At 43.9% G+C, this 23582-nt stretch overlaps 1 protein-coding gene across 4 annotated transcripts in view; it reads right to left on the bottom strand.

Moving 5' to 3' along the window:
- The window catches only part of LOC115465994 (tubulin delta chain-like), a 145908-nt gene that overhangs the window by 45174 nt on the left and 77152 nt on the right, over positions 1-23582 (bottom strand). For all 4 annotated transcript variants that reach the window (XM_030196945.1, XM_030196953.1, XM_030196928.1 and 1 more), the window contains 2 exons: positions 10182-10323; positions 834-1022 (listed from right to left, as the gene is read on the bottom strand). In XM_030196945.1, coding sequence (XP_030052805.1) covers positions 834-1022; positions 10182-10323 — 331 coding nt within the window. The remainder of the gene's footprint in view (positions 1-833; positions 1023-10181; positions 10324-23582) is intronic.

The following is a 23582-nucleotide window of genomic DNA, read 5'->3' as shown; positions in this document are numbered from 1 at the left end:
TTTGCACCCTACCAATAAGACTGCAATCACCTCAAGGTCTCACTTATAATTTTATACTCACTTCTATGTCCTTCTTATAATATTGCATTAACTTTGTCTCACAGATGATGTAAACTGCACTGAACCCTAAACAGGGGATATTAGCGGTATATATGACCTAAATTGAAACTGAATTGAATTAATAATGAAAAAAAAATCGCCGAAAGGCGCAATAAAGCTCTTTTGGACTGAGTGATGTGAGGAGATGGTAAAAAAACATGCCCTCTCCTCACCATGGTTGAAAAAGAAATGAGGAGACTGCATTCTTGCGGCGAGTGAGAAGGCACTTGTGCATTCGCAGTGGAGCATGTCTTGCACGCCACAAAGCTCTACTTATGCTTTTCATAAGTACCGGACCAGGTGAAGTGGGTCAGCGTCACCCAGTTGTGAATATCTATAAACCTGCTTGTCCTCGGAGAATCACATGTTCCACTCACTGCACAGAACAACAAATGGAGCTAGGCACCTGAGTTTTCCCCCAGGCCCGTTGCAGCCTGAGAAAGATGTCTTGGATAAAGTGGAACCTCTGAGCTCTTGGGTAGGCAGGAGGGTAGCAGTGGAGATGGGGGGGGGGGAGACAGTGGGGGTTGGCAGCATTGTACTGACATTGTTGCTGCCTGGGGATGATCTTAGCAAAATCCATCATTATCTGATACCTTCCTGGTGCTTTCACCATTTCTTTGATTCAGAAACTAGATGCACTACAAAATTTCACATCCATTAGTGAAAATAAACACATCAGATCATCACTAACACTGAAGCAGCTGTATTCTACTGATGACAACGCCAATTACCTTCCTGTCTTGAACATGTTGATGGGGTACATCAACCCAGCCAGGCAGGAGGCAATGTAAGTGTTCATGGATGAGAAGGAAATCTGAGGTTGGGTGCCAGTGGGCACTGCTGCTGTGGTGTTCCTCAGCAGAGCTGATGTCTTCTTCAAAACATCATCGTTATGGAATAAGAGGACTCCATCTGCATACCTAAGGAAAGAAGGCAAGACAACAAACTGGTCATTTATAACACTGAATTCTTTCAAATATAATTATCATACGTAGTTAGTCCACAAGGTCTCTCCTACCTATTGTTCTATTTCTGACAGTGGCAAGCAGCAGGAGCTCAGACAACTGGTGTAAATAACAGAAAATAGAACCACAAAAAAAATGAAAGGATGGCCTGGACTCTCATATCTCACCTGGTTTCCAGCAGCCATGGGTCAAGGGACAAAGTCACAGGCGTGTTCAGACAGCACTTTGCATAAGTACTGTCCTGTTTTTCATGTATAATCATGCTCATTCCTTTGAATTGTAAATAAGTTTCAGACCACAGAAGCATTACATATAGGTAAAGCGATGCTTTTTCAACAATGCAATAACAAAATCACATGCAGTGAAAATCCAAAACAGAATCACACTATCACAGCATTAAAGAAATAATCACTCAAAAATGCACTTAAAAATTATTATGGGCCGTCAGCGAACAGGACAATCAACAGCTTTAGTGAATTTAATTCACAGTGTTGTCAATGCTGCCAAGCATTCTCTTATATCAATCGTAGGTCCAAATGATTTAAGTGCAATGAGTGCCCAAATGAAAACTGTAAACAGTGTCAGTATTACACAAACTTATTTTAGTATTTAAAATGCATCCAATGATGATGCAATTCTTCAATAATCCAACTGTATCCCATACTGGTGCAATGCTGCAAGGCATAATGTACGTTTACAGTAATAGCCCTTTCAATGTGGTACGAATTACATATCACAGTGTCATAATAATATTGCTCATTTGTCTTCATAGCTATTGAGCTATTACATTCCACAAGACAAATGACTCTAGTCTGAGTAGAATCCAAACTATCCTATATTGTGAATGATCAGATGGATGCTTGTGTAGGAGGCAAATTAAATGCATTTGGAATGCAATTATCAGTGACAGAACATTATGCCCCTGCAAAAAGCATGGCTTTGGTTGTGGTGCCAGTTTTCTAAGAGTAAAATGCTGATTTGTCTGCTTAACAGAGGGATATCACTTTAATCATTATGATCACCCTGGGATAACATGTGAGATGTGGTAGTACATAAGAACATAATTGCCATACTGGGTCAAACCAAGGGTCCAACTAGCCCAGTATTCTGTTTACAACGGAGACCAGTCTAGGTCACAAGTACCTGTAAGAGTCCCAAAAAGTAGCAAGATTTCAGGTTACTTAACCCCAGGGATAAGCTGTGGCTTTTCCCAGATCTACCTTAACAATGATTTATGGATTTTTCCTCTAGGAGTTTGTTCAAACTTTTTAAAACCCAGCTACATTAATTGCTTTCAGTAATTTGGTAGTGGGTTCCAGAGCTTAACTATACATTGAATAAAAAAATATTTACTTCTATTTGTTTTAAATGTGTTACCATGTAACTTCATGGTGTGTCCCCCTAGACTTTGTACTTTTTGAAAGAGTAAAACAATTGATTCACTTTACTCATTCCACTTGTCAGGATTCTGTAGACCTCAATCAAATCTCCCCCCGGCTGTCTTCTCCAAGCTGAAGAGCCCTAACCTCTTTAGTCTTTCCTCAGAGTTGTTCCATCCCCTTAATCATTTTGGTCACCCCTCTCTGTACCTTTTCTAATTCTACTGTATCTTTCTTTGAGATGCGGTGACCATAACTGCATACAAAACTCAAGGTGCAGTCTTACCATGGAGCGATACAAAGGCATTATGATTTTTTTTTTAATTCTTTATTCCTTCCCTAATGATTCCTAACATTGTTTGCTTTTTTTTTGGCTGCTGCTGGTCACTGAGCAGAAGTCAACATATTATGCATGATGGCACCTAAACTACTTTCTTTAGTGGCGACTCCTAATGTGGAACTACTACTACTTATCATTTCTATAGCGCTACTAGACGTATGCAGCGCTGTACACTTGAACATGAAGAGACAGTGCCTGCTCGACAGAGCTTACAATCTAATTAGGACAGACAAACAGGACAAACAAGAGATAAGGGAATATTAAAGTGAGGATGATAAAATAAGGGTTCTGAACAAGTAAATAAGGGTTAGGAGTTAAAAGCAGCATCAAAAAGGTGGGCTTTTAGCTTAGATTTGAAGATGGCCAGAGATGGAGCTTGACGTACCGGCTCAGGAAGTCTATTCCAGGCATAAGGTGCAGCAAGATAAAAGGAACGGAGTCTGGAGTTAGCAGTGGAGGAGAAGGGTGCAGATAAGAGAGATTTACCCAGTGAATGGAGTTCCCGGGGAATAATGTAGGGAGAGATGAGAGTGGAGAGGTACTGAGGAGCTGCACTTATAAGTCAATAAGAGGAGTTTGAACTATATGCGGAAACGGATAGGAAGCCAGTGAAGTGACTTGAGGAGAGGGCTAATATGAGCATATCGACACTGGCGGAATATTAGTCGTGCAGCAGAATTTTGAACAGATTGAAGAGGAGGAGAGAGATGGCTAAGTGGGAGACCTGTGAGAAGCAAGTTGCAATAGTCTAAGCGAGAGGTGATAAGAGTGTGGATGAGGGTTCTGGTAGTGTGCTCAGAAAGGAAAGGGCGAATTTTGCTGATATTATAGAGAAAGAAACGACAGGTTTTAGCAGTCTGTTGAATATGTGCAGAGAAGGAGAGGGAGAAGTCGAAGATGACCCCAAGTTTACGAGTTGATGAGACAGGAAGGATGAGAGTGTTATCCACAGAAATAGAGAATGGAGGAAGAGGAGAGGTTGTTTTAGGGGGAAAGATAAGAAGCTCAGTCTTGGTCATGTTTAGTTTCAGATGGCGCTGAGACATCTAGGCAGCAATGTCAGACAGGCAGGCTGATAGTTTGGCCTGGATTTCAGCTGAGATTTCTGGTGTGGAGATGTAGATCTGGGAGTCATCAGCGTAAAGATGATACTGAAAACCATGGGATGAGATCAGAGTACCAAGGGAAGAAGTATAGATGCAGAAAAGAAGAGGTCCCTTGACAGATCCCTGAGGTACAGCAACTGACAGTGGGATAGAAGTAGAAGAGGATCCACTAGAGTATACACTAAAGGTACGCTGGGAGAGATAAGAAGAAAACCAGGAAAGAACAGAGCCCTGAAATCCAAGTGAGGACAGCATGTCAAGGAGTAGGCTGTGATCAACAGTGTCAAAAGCAGCAGATAGATCGAGAAGGATGAGGATAGAATAGAGACCTTTGGATCTGGCCAGGAACAGATCACTGGAGACTTTAGCAAGCGCTGTTTATAGCATCATGTAGCTATAATTTGGGTTTTCCTTCCCAATGGGCATCACTTTGCATTTGTTTATATTAAATTTCATCTGCCAGTTAGATGCCCAGACTTCTAGACTCCCAAAGTGCTCCTGCAATTTCTTGCAGTCCGCATAAGATTTAAAAACTTTGAATAGTTTTGTGTCATCTGCAAGTCTGATCACCTCACTCATCATTTCCGTTTCCAGATCATTTATAAATATGTTAAAAACCACCAATCCCTGTATAGATCCTTGATGCACTCCACTATTCATCTTCCTCCATTGAGAGGACTGGCCATTTAACCCTACTCTCTATTCTCTATCTTTTAACCAGTTCCAATCCACAGCAGGACATTGAACTTGAAAGGCTTGTTTATGAAGGTGGACTGCCTGGTGGGAAGTGAGAAATCCTGCTTGGGGGCAAGTACTGTTTGTTTGCTACTGACTTTGGCAAAAAGAAGGGATTTCAAAAAGACTATTGCATCCCCCACCAGGGAAGGGGGCAGAGACTTTGTGTTAAGTGGGCTGGTGTACTAAGCAAGGCAGAACAGCCCTGCCTTTGAAGCCCTAACCCAGGGCTCTGGAGTGAAGTTTTGGTCATTAACCTGGCAAATAAAGGAATGTTTTGAAGTATCCACTGGTGGCAGTTTGTGAAGATCTTGCTATTCGCGGGAGGCGGCTTCTTCCCCCGTACCGGAGCAGCGGGCCCATTTACAAGTGCCATCCATTCCCTCTCCAATTTGAACCACCCTATCATTGCAATTAAATTTGTACCCTGGTAATCCAGTGTCCCATTAGATATCCTCCTTCCACCAGGTCTTTGAGACGCCTATTATATCTTCCTCTTCATTTAGTGCTATAAATCTAATGCTACTATCATATTTTTCAGGCTTCTAGCATTTGTATACACAGACATCTCAAAGTGTGTTTGTACCTATAAGCTGCTTGGCAGTTGACAGGGTTAATTTGCTCTCCCCTTAAAAGCTCCTGACGTACTTTTGACTTTGTTGCAACATCTCTATTGTGAGGTCCTAGCTTCCCTGTTTTGAAAGTATCCTTTAAAGATCTCTTGCTTCAAGCCATGCGCTCCTGAGCGAATGTTGGCTCTTTCCCAGATTCTAGTTTAAAAGTTGCTCTATCTCCTTTTTAAACGTTAGTGCCAGCAGCCTGGCTTCACCCTGGTTAAGGTAAAGCCCATATTTTTGAAATAGGCTCCCCCTTCCTCAGAATGCTGTCCAGTTCTTAAATTTAAATTCCTCATCCCTGCACTATCATATCATCTATGCATTGAGACTCCAGAGCTCTGCCTGCTCCTTGTCCTGTGCATGGAATGGGGAGCACTTCTGAAAATGCTACCCTGGAGGTTCTGGATTTCAACTTTCTACCTAAGAGCCTATATTTGGCTTCCAGAACCTCCCTCCCACATTTTCCTAAGTTGTTGTACCCTCATGTACCAAAACAAATGGCTCCTTCCCAGCACTATCCACCAATTTCGCACCAGGCAAACAAGTGACCAAGCAATCCTCACATCCACCAGCCACCCAGCTATCTATATTACTGATAATTTTAACTCTAACTATGGCAGCACAGGGGTAGCCAGACTGGAGGTGGGACTTCTTTGCTAGGTCCCTGAAGGTTTCCTCTTCATATCTCTCTGCCCGAGCTCCTCCAAATCTGCTACTCAGGGACTGGACCCGTTTCCTGAGTGCTAGGAGCTCTTTGCACCAACTACACACATGTAACCTGTCCACAATGGGGAGATAATCAAACATGTGACATTCAGTGCAAAAGACTGGACAGCCCCCATCTTGTGCTGGACTGCTGCCTGCATCTTAGTATTGGTGGGCTGTTAATTAAGGTTACTATGGAAGTAAGAATATGTAAAATAAAATAAGTCCCTTAAGCTTACTGGCTATATGTTATGCTATTTTAGGCTTTCCTAAAGGACCTTAAAAACACTGTATTACTAAGAGCTAACTACTATCTGATGACGGTATCACAATTTAAAATCTTATATTCCTAATTGGGTGGAAAATCCTATAAAAGAAACAATTAGGCATAGCATAGGTTGGTGGGAATTAAAGACCAAATTGTGACATTAATAACTGTTCTGCTAGGCGCTATCTGCTTTCTAAATAAATCAAACACTAAACAATGATTTTAACAACTGGTCTCCTGGACTCTAACCCAGAGGTAGGCAACCTTTATACACAGAGAGCTGAATTAATGTCAGTACTATCCCAGGCAGGCTGCAATATTACATAATTTCAGAACTGGAACTCTATAGACCTTCTGTGCTAATAAATGGTAAAAATTTAACTAAAAATGATGGAAACAACTTGCAAGAGTGGCTATTCTGAAAACATTTACAAAATACAGTATTAAAAACTGACAAAACTCTGGTTAATGAAGTTTTCTTTGTATACTTCTCATGGTCTTGTGGGTAGCATAAAATTCAATGGTGGGTTGCATTTTTCCCACCCCTGCCCTCCTTTTTTTTTTTTTAAACAAACACTGAACAGTGACTTTTAGGCTTTTATTGCTTTAAAAAAAATCAAACACTGCTGTGTATACTGTTATCCCAATGGGGAAGTAACAGAAAGAAACAGAATATGTGAGGTGTAATAATTCTGTGGTGTCAGTTCACGGCACCATCCAAAGGAGATGGCTGCTGTATTAAGGTAGGGAGGGGAAGGTTTTTTCTTCTCTTTCTGTATTATTTTAGATTGTAAGCTCTATTGAGCAGGGACTGTCTCTCTGTGTCAGGTGTTCAGCATTGCTTGCATCTGGTAGCGCTATACAAATGCTAATAATAATCTTTCTCCTGTTATGCATTAGTCTGCTCTATTTTTTGTATTCCTTAGATTTATTGCATGTACACCATCTTGATGTCCATTAAAAGACATCAGTTAATCAAATGACATAAACCTTAAGAAAAGGGGGCCAAAGGAGTAGGAAGAGGAAAGAGGATTAGGGGCCAGAAGAAAAGTGTGTGGGGTGGGGGGGAGATTGATTTAAGAAATATACAGGTCGGTTGGTCAGTTCTGGCCATGTCAAAGAGGAGAAATGGAGAGAGCCTGAAGCAGGTCAGAGATCATGGGATAGGTAGATGGACCAAGATCCCACAGGTAGTGAAACAGGGTGGGCCACTGGGGCCATAGCCCTCCCAATCTTTTGCCCAATTAGGGAACATGGGGACCGTGGACAAAATCAAGGTTGGATTTTAAAGATTTTGGCAGCTTCAGTGGCGTAGCCAGACAGCCAGTTTTGGGTGGGCCTGAGCCCAAAGTGGGTGGGCACAAAATTTTCTCTGCTCTGCCCTACCTCCACCTCACATTAATTGATTTGATTACTTTTTTTTTTTTTGTCTATTAGATTGTAAGCTCTTTGAGCAGGGACTGTCTTTTTTCTATGTTTGTGCAGCGCTGCGTACGCCTTGTAGCGCTATAGAAATGCTAAATAGTAGTAGTAAATAGTAGACACAATGGTTTGTTTGGCTCCCCCAACAACAAAAACAGAGATGTTCCCCTCTCCCTGCTTCACTTTGCCTTTTATAGTTGTACTAGACTTTGAGCCCGTAAAAACGGGCTATTATAGGAAGGGGGGGAGGGTTGAAAGGCCCGCCCCCACCGCCGAGTTCGCCGCTGCCCCTCCCCCTCCGAGTTCGCGCCTCCCCCCCACCAAGCCGTCACCACCCACCTTCCACCCGGCTGGGCCCTCGCTCCGCTATTGAAACAGCGAGGGTCCGTGAACGCAGCACTGAGCTCTGCTGAGCTGCTGACGTCGGCCTTCGTTCTTCTTCTCTGCCTGTCCTGCCCTCGTGTGACGTAACGTCGTCGAGGGCGGGACAGAGGCAGAGAAGAAGGAAGGGCGATGTCGGCAGCTCAGCAGAGCTCAGTGCTGCGTTCCCGGACCCTCGCTGTTTCAATAGTGGAGCGAGGGCCCGACCGGGTAGAAGGTGGGTGGCGGCGGCGACTCGGGTGGGGGGAGCGTTAGACGGCGGTGTCCCTCCCTCAGCAATGCGCAGTACAGACCCTCTGTGTTCCGCCCCCCGTCATCACGTATTGACGTGGGGGCGGGGCAGAGAAGGTCTCTACTGCGCATTTGCGAGTGAGTACGGTCACTCGCCGTTTATATGTTTGATGATGATGCAGGAGGCAGTGGTGGAGTTATAGGTTCAACTTCAAATTGATCAGCATTATTGGCGTTACATAAAGACTTGGTTCATACAGACCTTCACAGTGCCACTCTAATCCAATGTTTAAAACAGAAGATATACCTAGAGATCTTCGTTTACTCAAAGAATCAAGCGAAGAAGCTGCGTGCGATCGGAATCGCTGCTGGGCGGGCCTGCGAGGGTGAGGGTGAGGGAAGATGGGGTGAAAGTTGCCTCACGCCACGGAGGAAGGGACGATGATGGGGACCGGAGCCTCCGGAATCGCTGTGCTGCTGGGCGGGCCTGACCCCAAATTTGGTGGGCCCAGGCCCACCCGGGCCCGCCCGTGGCTACACCCCTGCTTTAGACAAGACCAAACAGAGGTTGGGAGTTAAGGAGAGTGTCAGAGACCCCAAAAACTGGAGAGCCAAAAACTGGAGAGCCAGAAAAAGAGCAGAGAAAGGCCATAATGCCACAGTCTTTTGAACCAAACATGCATATGGCTCTAAAATAAGCCTGGGTATTTGGCACCTTCAAAATCTGATGCTCTAGGTAGCTGACTATGGGCTCCTTTTACTAAGTGGCAGCAAGCAAGTCCAATGCGGGCTTACCGATCGCTATACAGGAAGTACCACTGGGCTACCACAGCAGCCCGGTGGTACTTCCCACCACTAGCGTGCCATCATTTCCAGCGCTACAAAAATTTATTTATTTATTTTTGTAGTGCCGGAGTGTACCCGGCGGTAATTGGGCAGTGCCGCATGCTGCCTGGTTACCGCTGGGTTAATGCGGGAGCCCTTAACGTCACTTCAACGGGTGGCAGTAAGGGCTCCCCCCCCCCCCCCGAAATGACCGTGCAACTGCTTTACTTGCTGCCCAGACAATTCCTGTTGGAAAGTGAGACTTCTCTTTTACCAGCTGCGGTAAAAGGGGGCCTCGGCGTGCGTGTTAAAACATATGCCGACGCCAGCACTGGCCTCCTTTTTTCAGAGTTTGGTAAAAGGGGTCCTATGTTATTTATGTCTACCAATCAGGGCCAAAAGAAAACACCCCATAAACCTCCTTAGAGTATTTCACATGCAAAAATGGGCTCTTTGAAAACTGCACCCTCTGTGTGTGTGTAAAAACAAAGTATAATAACTACAACCCCCCCCCCCCTCCAAAATAAGACAAGTGTTAGTTACTATAATTCATACAAATCACAAAGATATACCACTAATAGTTTAAGTTGATGGGTAAGCCTCAGAGCACACCCTTGTACAAAACCTTGCTGTATGACTGCTCTTAATCATTGGCATAATAACCTCCAATTCTATACTTTAATGGCTTTAATATTACTGTGTGAACATAAAACCAGAAACATCAACTCAAAAATATACTCCGAGGCTTTTCCTGCTTCAACTTACACTATTAGTGGTATTTGTTTGTGTTGTGTGGGTAAATGTAGCCAAATATTCATGGATAACATTAGGATGGTCTTTGTTGGACTGACTTGGTCACCTAACTTTATCCAGTGTGAACTCAATAGCAGTGCTTACTGGCTACAAATTCTGCTATGCCATAGGAATTACTCCGAAACCACCTTTTTTTTCCCCAAAAAAATCAAGCTAAATTCTGTGCGACCAAGCAGAGGGAACTGTCCAAATAATGGAAAATGTTAAGACAAACTGTATCAATATCAAACTTATAATGAATTTGAACTTATATCAGGAAGGCAACAAATTTTGCACCAATTTGCTACTATACCTCTGCAGCCAAGAGAGACTCAGCAAGGAATTGTAGTTTTGAAGAGGACTCTCTCCAGTCTGGTGAGGTGCCACTGTCACAGAAAGAATGTAACCCAGGGGATATTCATCTCTGATTGCTTCACATAGCCTGGCACCAAGACCTAAAAGAAAATGCAAGCCAAAACTAATTTTCTGTCATTCTGCATTACACAGCTCAAGAAAACACCGTCCTCACCACCAGGAATGTACCACTGGGTAGACAGAGAACAAATGTGACCTCCAAAAGTCTAGTCACCCAACTGGTTCACAGGGAGCCTTGACTGGTCCACTGGTTTGTTTGTTTTTTACCGATCAGGTACCGCATACAGTTTAAGCTTCTCTTTTTAACCTACAAATGCACTCGATCTACAGCCCCTCCCTACCTCTCTACCCTCATCTCCCCTTACATTCCTACCCATAACCTCCGTTCTCAAGACAAATCCCTCCTCTCAGTACCCTTCTCCACCACCGCCAACTCCAGGCTCCGCCCTTTCTGCCTCGCCTCACCCCATGCCTGGAATAATCTCCCTGAGCCCATACGCCAGGCCCCCTCCCTGCCCATCTTCAAAGCCTTGCTCAAAGCCCACCTCTTCAATGTCGCCTTCGGCACCTAACCATCATACCTCTATTCAGGAAACCTGGACTGCCCCTACTTGACATTTCGCCCTTTAGATTGTAAGCTCCTTGGAGCAGGGACTGTCCTTTATGTCAATTTATGTTAATCTGTACAGCGCTGCGTAACCCTAGTAGTGCTCTAGAAATGTTAAGTAGTAGTAGTAGTTTTTCCATTCCCACTTCAAAGCATTTCTGAGATTTGCACTGATACAGTAACACTACAAATCCCAAAGTACACTAGGATAAGGCATTTATTTATTTGTTGCATTTGTACCCCACATTTTCCCACTTATTTGCAGGCTTAATGTGGCTTACATAGTACCGTGAGGTGTTAGCCACCTCCGGTGATGAAACAAATACAGAGTAATGTTGTTACAGAACATTAGAGAATCAAGAGAAGAAGAGTGATATATTGTTCATTGCAGGTTATGGTTTTGTTGTGTTGCTGAGTTCAGTTACTGAAGTTGGATCAGTAGGGTATGCCTACATGAGAAACAAAAGAGAAAATACCAAGATGCACACTATACAGGATTTTATGGCATCAACACTGAAAACCTCTCAGCTTTTTCATTGAAGTGAGTTTGATTCCCACTTCAGGCACAGGCAGCTCCTTGTGACTCTGGGCAAGTCACTTAACCCTCCATTGCCCCATGTAAGCCGCATTGAGCCTGCCATGAGTGAGAAAGCGCGGGGTACAAATGTAACAAAATTAAAAAAAAAAAAATTGCATAGCAACTCTGAAAAGGATGCAGGAAGAAAGAACAATATTTTTCAGATATCAGGAGAGTGTGATAGATGGTGTGAAATTTAAGAAGTGTAAAATCTTGAATGTTTTTGCGATATAATGAGAGCTCTGCTGGTTTGAGTAACTCTTCTTTTTCGTCTTGTTGGACGGCGTAACATGGGTTGGAGTCCTCTTTGTTTTTCTGTGGGGCTCTTAGATGCATAAGTTTGCAAGAGGAGCCGAACCAGTTGCTATTCAAAGTCTTAATGATGTATAACACCACAGCCTAAGTAGGAATTTTTAGCAAAATGTAACCACTCTGTTTTGGCATGTATGTATTTGACAGCTGAGGGAAGAAAATATTTTGTTCATGACAACTATTCCTTTTTTGCATAGGAAGATCCACAAAGAAAATGCACATCCCATATCTTGCTAGTGTGACTTGGGCACAGTCAAAAAAATCTGCTATGCTGTAGCCCTTCCTCCTCATAGGTGCCTCTATCATACAGTATGCTAGTCAGGAGTCTGAATCATCTTTATGGCTCAGTTCATGCCTTACAGATCACATTTTATAGTGAGTGGAACTTCATGCCTTGACAGACCAATCGTTGTGTCCTTTTTCTGGCAAGTAAGTGGTTAAAGACAAAAAGACAGAGCCCTAAGGTTTATAACATAGGGTCCTTCATGCATATGCCCCTCCCTGTATATCAAGCACACCTAACACACAGATTTTCTTTTCTCTGCATATACAACAACAATTAGGAATGAATGAGTATTAAAATAAACTTGCATCAGGCGGGCAGGAGGGCAGAGCAGAATCAAGATGGTTGATAGCACAACTGAGAACTGGTTTGGGAAGCTATGCAATGCACAATGAAAGGGGAAAACAATATCAAACACTTAAGTTTCTTCTCCAATGACTGGTCCTATCAATTTGTTTGTTCAGATTTTAGTCCAGTTCAAAACCTGCTCCTTGTGACCTTTGCCAAGTCACTTAACCCTTCATTGTCTCATGTACAAAGAGATTGTAATCACTCCAGGGACAGGGAAATGCCTAGTGTACCTGAACGTAACTCACTTTGAGCTACTACTGAAGAAGTGTGAACAAATTTCCAATAAAATAAATAAATACATTAGAAACAGCCTGAAGCCTTGAGTTTTGGAGAGCGATATGTGGGCAGTTGAGATAGAGGCTGGGCCAAATTTTCCTAAGACCAGTGGCGTAGCCAAGGGTGGGCTTGAGCTCAGGCCCACCAGTAGCAGCACAGCTATGATGTGGCCGGCAGAGATTCCCAAGCTGAAAACTCCGAACAACTGTCCCTCTTGCATACCTTATAAATAGCAGATCTTCGCCTGCAGGAAGCAGCGACTAATAGATACTGCTTACACCAGCCCCACAGCCTTCCCTCTGATGTATTCCCGCCTATGCGCAAACAGGAAGCTGCATCAGTGGGAAGGATGTGGGGCCTACATGAGTAGTGTGTATTAGTTGCTCCTCACTGAAAATCTGAAATTTAAAAGGTGTGCAGGAGAGGAGGGATATTTGAGAGACCATATGGCATGCAGGCGAGAGGAGAGACCAAATCACCTATGGGATGGGGTGGGGCTCTTCTGCCCACCCATCTTGGGCCCAGGCCCACACAAAATTGGGTGTCTGGCTACGCCCCTGCCTAAGACGTCAATGAGTATTGTGGAAAGATCGCCTCTCCTTTCCAATATGGCAGATTGTATTAATCAGACTATGAAGCTCAACAAAGAAGCACTGAGGTTATAGAATAAAATGTAGAAGTCTCCTAATAGTGGATTTGAAAATGATTTTGATGAACTTTATTTTTAATCCTTGATGCAGTGATGTACAAAACATTATGCTATGTTGGATGGGTAACTGGAATGAAAATCTTGTAATGTGAGTTGCTGAAAAGCGCTGTTTGTGTTAAGACTTGTTTTAAATATATTTTGGAAAGATTTGGAATATAAATAAATAATTAAGCTGCATGCTCAAGAGGGAAGGCTTTGCACATAAGGTCCCCAAATAAACCAAAAGTGTTTTTTACATTTGTCAGTAACGCATGCTGTGACTCTACCTTTATAAAATAGACATTAAAAAGATGACAGTTTCCCTTGTATAAAATTACCCCCCAAATGGAAAAATGTTATCTTACCTGATAATTTTCTTTCCTTTAGTCATAGCAGATGAATCCAGAAACCGATGGGTTATGACCATCTACCAGCAGGTGGAGATAGAGTACACAACTGAACTCTGTCATACAGGACGGTATGCATTCTGGTCGGTCAGTATTTATCATAAGAAAGCAGAAGAAAACCAAGAATGTGAAAGCACAGTACTTCTTCTTCCCCAGAAAACACAGCAAAATGCACCTAGAATTGCTATATGAAGTAACTGAACTGCAAAATTGCTAACCCAAACAGAGAAACCAACAGAGTAAAGGAAAGAAAATGATCAGGTAAGACATAATTTTGCCTTCCTTGTCATCACAGCAGATGAATTCAGAAACTGATGGGATATATTAAAGCAGTCTTCAATGAAGGTGGGAAACAAAAACAATGGCTGAAACAGAGATCCCAAACGTGATGTCCAATTGCGCCACCACATGCACACAATAGTTATTAGAAAAAGTATGCAAGGAGAACCATGTAGCCGATCTACAAATCTCCTCCAGAGAAAAAGCATGAGATTCTGTCCAAGAAATGGAAAGTGCCCTGGTGGAGTAAGAAAGAGGAGATGCTTGCCCTGCAAAAGTGTAAACCGATGAAATGGACTCTTTAATCCAGAACACTACAATAGCCTTAGAAGCTGCATTTCCCTTATTTGGTTTAATCGGAAAAACTCGTTAGTAAACTCAAGATAATGACGAAGAATGCGATGGACATCCAGGAAATGTAACTTGCTAAAATCCTTCCTGTAATCCTCTTTCCTGGAGAAACAAGGGCTGGTTGAAGTGAAACGCCAATAGAATCTTCAGATGAAAGGACAGCACTGTTCGAATAGAGAGCCTCACTTCAGAAAAGCAGAGGAAGAGATCTCAGCATGACAACGCTTGCAGTTCTGAAATTCTTCTGGCTTAAGTGATTGCTACCAAAAAAACTGTCTTCAACGTAAGATCATTGAGTGTAGCCTTCCTCACTGGCTCAAAGGGAGCGGTCTGAAGAGCTTTCAGCACCAAGTTAAGGTTCCACTCAGGACATAGAGAGCAAAGAGGAGGGTCGACTCCATTAAGGAAACGCACAACATCTGGATGATCCACCAATGAGGAATTGGACAGATGACCCCAACAGCAGGATAACGCAGCTACCTGCACTCAAAGAGAACTGTACATTAGGCCCTTCCTTTAACCTTCATTCAAGAAGGCTAGAACATGAGGCAGGAATGAATGGAAGGGAGAGATTGTTTTGAGTCCTAGTGTTCGGAGAGAGCAATCTCCAGACTTGAGCATACGCTGAAGATGTTGGATGCTTCCATGCCTGAAGCAACGTTGACATCATATCCTCCAAATAATCCTTCTTCCTTAACTTTGAGCTCTCAATAACCAAAGCCGTAAGACCAAAGAGGGAGGGATCCTCCATCTAGATGGGACCATGGGACAGGAGAGGTGAAATGGCTTGTCCACCAGCAGCTGAATCAGATCCACATACCAAGGTCTCCTTGGACAGTTGGGCGCTATGAGAATCACCAGGCTTGGATGAAGCAACACTCTGCGTAGCACCTGTCCAATCACTGGCTATGGAGGAAAGATGTAGAGCATCTTTTTTCTCCAGCCGTTGCTGAATCAGAGCATCTATGTCCTTCGAACTGAACTCTCTGTTTCTGCTGAAGAATCAAGGTACCCTTGCGTTGTGGCAGGACTCCATCAGGTCGAGCACTGCCATCCCCCATTTCCACAAAATCAAGCAGAAAGCGGTGTCTGACAATGTCCATTCCCCTGGGTCCAAGGGATTTCTGCTGAGATAGTCCGCTCAGATGTTTAAGCTCCTGATAATGTGAGTCACTGAAAGCATGGGCACAAACTGTTCCGCCCACTGAATCAACTGACGAGCCTCCAGAGCGAGAGGTGCGCTGAAAGGTCTGAAGAGCCAATCTGACTGCCTTCTGTGTCAGACAACTGATGGGCCACTAGGCTTCGACCGCAGACTAGAGAATGACACGGGGAAGGGGGCCCGTGATAATTGCGGGGATGGGGACAGGGACAGAGCCCGCAGGGACGGGGCAAGAACAGAGTCTATGGGGACAGGGACAAATTTTGTCCCTGTGTCATTTTTTAGTTTGAAGCCTGTTAATGAACTGGACTGTTAACATAGTAACATAGTAAATGATAGAAGATAAAGACCTGCACGGTCCATCCAGTCTGCCCAACAAGATATATTCATTTTACATGGCATGTGATACTTTATAATCGAGTTTGATTTGTCCTTGCCATTCTGAGAGTACAGACTGTAGAAGTCTGCCCAGCACTGTTCTTGTACTAAAAGTTCTGAAGCTAATGTCAAAACCTCTTAAAATGTACACTCCAGTCCATCTGTACCTATTCAGTCAAGATCAGGGTATAGACCGTAGAAGTCTGCCCAGCACCGGTTTTGCTTCCCAATTACCGGCGTCTACACCTAATCTCCGCTGTTATTTTATGTTTGAGTGATGCAGATGACAATATTTTGATTTTTTGGAAAAACAAGCAAACGTGTTGGGGTGGGGAGACAAGGCCTGTGGGGATGGGATGGGGACAAACCCATGGGGACAGAAACAAAATCCGTGGGGGACGGAGACAGAAATCGTGCAGACGGGGTGGGGACAAGCTTTGTCCCCATGTCATTCTCTACCTCACACCAAAGTCCCTGAGCATTGGGGTGAAGACTGGCATTTGTCACTACTACCAACCTATGGTGTGGACAATGTGGTGCTCTGTAGGAGATTGCTCGAGTCAAGCAACCACGTCATGCTGGATGTCATCTTGGGGGGGGGGGGGGGGTCCAAAACAAATAAAGGCTGTAATCCTGTGACATCAGAGACCAGCAGAACAAGAGCAACTGCTGGAGAGGTCTCATGTGAGACCTGGCCCTGGGAACTACATCAAGAGTCGTCACCATTGAGCCCAGGACTTGGACATAATCCCAAGTGCGATGGTTTTGGATCTAAAGCAAGTGACAAATTTGTCCTTGAATCTTGAATGTCCTCAGATCCTGAAGGAAAACCTTGCCTTGTTGAGTGTCAAAACAGACCCTCAAATACTCCAGAGTCTGAAATGGCTACAATTGACTCTTGGAAAGGTTGATGACCCAACCGACCAACTGAAGAATAGCTATAACACAAGAGGTGACGGAGAGGCTTTCCTGGAAGGATGACACCCTGATCAGCCAGTAGGGATGAGCACTGATCCCTTCTCACTTCAAGAATGCTGCCACCACTATCATCACCTTGGAAAAGGTTCTGGGAGCCGTCAACAGACTGAAAGGCATCATTCAAAATTAGAACTGTTTGCTGAGAACAGCAAAGTGCAAGAAGTGATGATGCGGAGGCCAAATGAGGATGTGGAAGTATGTCTCTTTGTCCAGAAAAGTAAATAATTCCCCCGGACGCATTGCCAGCATCACAGAATGCAAGGTCTCCATGCGGAAATGCCAAACTCGAAGAAAATGGTTCAATCATTTTAGGTCAAGAACCAGACGAAAGGAACAAAACAGATGGAATAATGACCTTGCCCCCATTCTGCTTAATCTGTAGATAGGCAAAGCCATCCCCTGTCAGCAGGCCATAAATCCAGAATTTCAGAGCTGTGCTGTGTGGGAGTAGGGTAAAGAATTTTGACGTGACTTGCCCCCATTCTGGAAGAGGAACTGGAAAGATGGCTCCCAAGAAAATTAGATCTTGCACCATGGAAGCCACTGATGTCCTTCTGTGCAAAGTTTTGCACAGGGAGTCCAAGAAAAAAATGTGCGAATGGAGAAGAAAACTCTAGCTTGCAACCTTCTCTGATGATCTCCCCTGAAGAAGGGGAGAAACAAAGACTGGTTGAGGTGAAACACCAATAGAATCTTCAGATGAAAGGACAGCACTGTTCAAATAGAGAATCTCGCTTTAGAAAAGTGGAGGAAGGGATCTCAGCATGACGTTTGCAGTTCTGAAATTCTGTTGTCTGAAGTGATTGCTACCAGAAAAACTGTCTTCAACATAAGATCACTGGGGGTAGCCTTCCTCATTGTCTCAAAGGGAGCAGTTTGAAGAGCTTTCAGAACCAAGTTAAGATTCCACTCAGGACATGGAGAGCGAAGAGGAGGCTTAAGATGGTTGATGCCAGTAAGGAAATGCACATCTGGATCCGACATTATCTTGGTCCACTTATCGTAAAAGTTTGAAAGACGACCTCCGATGAGCTGTGATGAAGAGCAGACCGGCATCCCATCATTGTGAAGCATGAGAGGCAGGGACAGGCCTGGAAGATTGATGGGAAGCTCTTTTGTCATTACAAAAAGGCTGCTTCATTTGATATCTGGCTGTCTGATAAGTAGACGCCTGCCCAGGCATGTAATGCATCACATCCTTGAGATAAGGACAAAACTGAGATGACCTGAAAGATGAGCAAGACTTGTCTTCTGGCAAATGCTGGGCCTTTGTATCTCCCAAGTCTTTAACTAACTTTGGTCCTCCCCAAAGAGAAGCTTACTTTTAAAGGGAAGCTTAGTAAGGAACTGTTTAGAAGCAGCATCCTATGACTAGTGCTGCAGCCATAATAGGCGCAAAGCCATGACCGACAAAGCTATTTGCTTAGTCAAAACCCTAATAACATTGTATAAGGTGTCAGCCAAATAAACCAAAACCTGTTTCCATGGCAAGAAACTCCAGCAAGGAGGAACCATCAGCCTCAGAGAAGGTATCAGCAGCCTGCTGAACCCAGCTTACACAAGCTCTGGCCATGGAAGAACTACAGATAGACGCCTGAAGAGACAAAGCAGAGATTACAAAGGAAAGTTTTAATGCAGACTCCAATTTTCTGTTCTGAGCATCCTTAAGAGCAGTTCCTCCTTCAACGGGAAGGGCTGTCTTTTTGGTCACATTTGCCACTAAGGCATCAACCCTAAGTAACCTCAATTTTTCTAACTCCTCTGGAGAGATAGGGCACAAGCAGAGCATCACTCCGGCCACCTTAAGGCTCACTGTGCAGAAATTAACTCATGCATAGCCTCATGTATTGGAAAGGACTTAGGAGGCTTTTCTGTACTAGCCATCATGGGGTTAGGGTCTGTCGCAGGCTGAGAATGAGTGGAGATGTTAAGGATCTCTAAAGCCCTAGTGATAAAGGCAGGCAACTCTTCCCTATCAAACAACCTTACAGCAGAGGGGTCATCCAGAGGCAGCTCCTCTTTCTCCAGGGGCTCAAGCAAAAGAGAATGGAAAGATACCACCAACAAGCCCCCCTCTGAGACAGGGGAAGATTGGGGAGAGATAGGATCCATGTCAGGAATGGACTCCCCATGTCTCCTTTTTGCAGCAGAAGCTGCTGCCTGAGACTCTGCACCTTATTGCTGACAGCCAGCCACAGGAAAGGTCTGTTTTAACAACTAGGCTTGATGAATGAGAAGGACAAATTCGGGTGTAAAGGGTACCTGCACTGGTGCCTCTACAGACGTCAGTGAGGAAGTGTGAGGACCCAGTGCTAGTCCCCCTGAAGTACCAGCAGCTGATTTAGGAGAAGAAATCTCATCAAGTGAGAGAGACCTGTAGGGATCAAAGATGGCTGCCACTGTTGATGCCAATGTGTTCTGAGTGAGAACTGCAAAGGAATTGGAAGTGCCCGCCATGTCTGCCGAAACTGTGCCGGGAAACAAGAGCACAACGAACTCTGATGCCAAAAATAACTTCCTCCAGCGGGAATCAAAGAATCAGTGCAGCCGCGAAGGAAAATTAAAAGAGCCACAGTACACAACTGGAACAATACCCCCTATCACCAACATCTTAACACTGGAAGCCAATCTACCAAAGAAGACCTGTAAAGCGCCAACACAGGCACACACAAAACCCTAAACGCCAACAATAACCATTAAATGTGACACTGATGACCCCACCTCCTATTTATCAATACCACTAGCTTACGTAAATGCCTACTCTGTTGCCAACGAATCTGAACTCAGAGCGTGGGTGGAAGAAGAAGATCCGGCTGCACACAGAGGACGACCCGATACTGAATGACGTATGCCTCCCAGGCTACAAGATACTACATATCACTCGGACCTCAAAAAGAGGAGGCGGCCTAGCTGTTGTCGATAAGGCATTCCTAAACGTTACGACAGTATCAAATCTCAGTAGTTTGTCTCTAGAAATCCTAGCATTCACTATAAGTGATCCTACACTCAAGGAGACACTCTGATGCTCATTATTCTACAGACCACCCAGCAGCTGGGCCAAAGCCAGAGATGACTTCACAGAATTCATTTCCAAAATATGTACTACCCACTCCAATGTACTGCTGTAGGAGACATAATGTTCACCTAGACAATCACGATGACCCACATACCCAGTAAGTCCTTAACTTCCTAATGTCCTGGAAAATCACCAAATCAGTCAAGACCTCAACACACTGCAAGGGCCACCTACTAGATCTTTTCACGCACAGACTATTGATACACAAAGACATATTCATATCAGACATCACCTGGTCAGGCCACAATAAACTCACCTGCACCCTAAACTGTAAAGAAGTCCCACAAGAGGTAAGATTAAAGCTACTGAATTATGGGATAAAACCTCAACCTAACCACCACTGGAACCCAGAAACACAGACTTCATCATAAACTGGGACCTCCAGAGCCTGGCCACACTAGATGAAATTGCCCCTGTACAACTGAAAAACAAACGTAATCATTGATCGTCCCCCTTGTTTAACAAAGAGCTGCTGATCATCAAAAGACTCTGCTGATGACTAGAAAGAAAATAGGTCAAAGAAAACACAACATAAAATAAAGACACATTGAGACAAACAGTAAGGTCCTACAAACACCTTATCAAACAAGCCAAATCGAAGTTTTACGACACTTACATAGGATCTGGCCACCCCAACATCAAAAAACTTTACGGACTAGTAAACAATCTACTTGACACTCAAACCATGGTAGCCACAAACAAAGTTCCTCTGAATGCCGTGGACCTAGCCCATTATTTCAGACAGAAAGTGGATAACATTAGATCAGGCCTTCCATTGACCACTCTCCCGCTAGAGTACTACCTAGTCCACAGGACACCATACAACAAAGCAGTATGAGCTGACAGAACCTGGACCTCTTTCACAATACCATCAACCTTCGAAATCCAAATCTCCCTTTAAAAATATACAAAATCTCACACCCCTCTAATGAGATGTGCCCCTTCCTGGTTTACAGAGTTACTAACTGAACATGAGGCATATTTTCAAAGCACTTAGCCTTCCAAAGTTCCATAGGTTTCTATGGAACTTTGGAAGACTAAGTGCTTTGAAAATATGCCTCCATATCTCTTACTCACTACAAGAAGGTCATTTACTGGAGATCAAGGCAAAACATAATGCTTACCCCAATCCTAACACACACCATAGCCAAAAAGAACAACAAATTACAGACCAGTGGCATCCATCCCACTCCTATCAAGGTCATGGTAGGAACAGTCACCAAACAAACAATTGATTACCTATCTCAGAACTCCATCCTCCACCCCTTCCAGTCAGGTGTCAGACTTCACCAAAGCACGGAATCTGTTTTTCTATCACTGGTCAACAACATCAGTAACAAGCAAAGGAAAGTGGAATATCAGTATATTCCAATTCAATATGTCAAGCGTTTTTGACATAGTTGACCATTCTATACTCCTCTACCTAATGGACTACAATGGCCTTGGAGGCCCGGTACTTAGATGGTTCACCAGTTTACTCAAATCCAGATCATATCAAGTCAAATCAGCATCTAACATTTCACTCCCCTGGTCATATGGCTGTGATGTACCACATGGATCTCCACTGTCCCCAACACTATTTAATATCAAGACAGCACCACTTGGCAACGAGCTAGAAGAGCTGACACTGAAATCAAACATCTATGCAGATGACGTGACAATATACATACCTTTCTTGGGTGACCTAACCGACATAACAGACAGGATTCGAACTGGCCTAGACACAACGAAGACCTGGGCCTCCAACTTCAGGTTAAAGCTAAATAGAGAGAAAACCAAATTCCTGGTTATATTGAGTTCCTTTCGCCCCATACCCTACCACACTTTTGCTACTGACCAAACAAGCTTCCCATTAGAAAGCAATAAAAATCCTGGGAGTCATTCTATACCAAAACCTGACACTCGATGACCAAATAACCTCAGTCGCAAAGGAAGACTTCAGAACACTCTGGAAGCTAAGAAGAAACAGAAACCTCTTCCCTATTGTAACTTTTCATCTCTTAGTCCAAACTCTGATATTATCTCAGCTGGATTATTGTAACAGTTTATATACAAGTTAGAAAGACCTGAGCCTGAAAAAATTACAAACCGTCCAAAACACAGCCGCTCACTTGATCTTCAGGTCTTCCCGCTACGAAAGAGCCTCTCCCCTACTTTAAACACTACATTGGCTACCCATATAAGCCAGAATAAGTGTCAAGATTCTCGCGCTTGTCTTCACAATACTCCAGAGACTACACCCCACCTATATGACCTCATTAATTGACCTTCCATTCAGAAATGCCCTGACGAACACTCAAAACTACCTTCTACTCCACTTCCCAAGTTTAAAGGAGTAATATATAAATCTCTCTACATCACAAGGTTCCCAATCCTGGAACACCTTACCTTCAAACATGAGGAGGATAACCAACTACCTTACATATTGCAAAATACTGAAATCTTACCTCTTCACAAAATTTCTACCGACTTAGGACAAGCTTCCGAAGACTGAGCACACAATCCACCCACAATTCCTAGTTACACAATAGATTTGTTACCATAAGAGGTTCCCTGTTACAATGCAAACCTTATGATTGTGCCTGATGACTGTAGCTATTTATTTGCTTCACCATCATAATTAGCCCTTTGTTATGCATCACTGGCCTCCCACTTAACCATCTATCCCCCCTTCAATCCGTTCAGACCTCTGCTGCGCGTCTTATCTTCCGCTTGGACCGATATGCTCATATCACCCCTCTCCTCAAGTCACTTCACTGGCTTCCGATCAGGTACCGCATACAGTTCAAGCTTCTCTTACTAACCTACAAATGCACCCAATCTGCAGCCCCTCATTACCTCTCTACCCTCATCTCCCCTTACGCCCCTACTCGAAACCTCCGCTCACAGGACAAATCCCTCCTCTCTCAGTACCCTTCTCCACCACCGCCCACTCCAGGCTCCGCCCTTTCTGCCTCGCAAAATATCCGGTATGAATGAGGGATATTTTGCAGTGCACGCAGAAGTTCATTGTGATCTACGTGCTTACGCTCCCAACAGTCTTTCTAAAGACTATTGCGCTACTCCTGATGATTTTCTCCATCATCTTCCAGTCACATCTCATACAAGAGACTGATGTGCTACTTTGAAGATTGTCTTCAACATTTACCAGCAACATCTTGCACAAGAGACTCCTGATGCAGGCCTAACGGCCGAAACACGACGTTGTGTCGTCTTCACACCCCAAATAAACTCTTTTATTAAGGCACATCTTCCTGTCTTTGGTAACCTTGGTCGCTCTCCCACTTTTTTTGTACTGTTAAATGAGAGTTAAACCATCTATACAGTTGTGAAGTCTAACATGTGACATGGAAAGAACAGTCAAATGACCTTTGCTAAGTGAACTCAACCACAACAAATTCATGCTCTTACAGCTACAGTTATATGGCAAGATCTACTGTCATGGCCACAGACCCAGGCAAGCTGCATTACTGTGGTTTTGCCAGAAGCTTGAGACTGTGATAGCATTTTTCAGCCATCAATATGCTCATCCACAACAGGACATTAATTGACACCATCAGAAATTTGTCACCCTTCATTTCAGCTGCAATAAGTTCATAAGCACTACATTACGG

This window comes from Microcaecilia unicolor, chromosome 1 (assembly GCF_901765095.1).
Source record: "Microcaecilia unicolor chromosome 1, aMicUni1.1, whole genome shotgun sequence".
Taxonomy (NCBI): domain Eukaryota; kingdom Metazoa; phylum Chordata; class Amphibia; order Gymnophiona; family Siphonopidae; genus Microcaecilia; species Microcaecilia unicolor.
The sequence above is the reverse complement of the archived record's forward strand: the minus strand, read 5'-3'. Positions and strand labels throughout refer to the sequence as shown.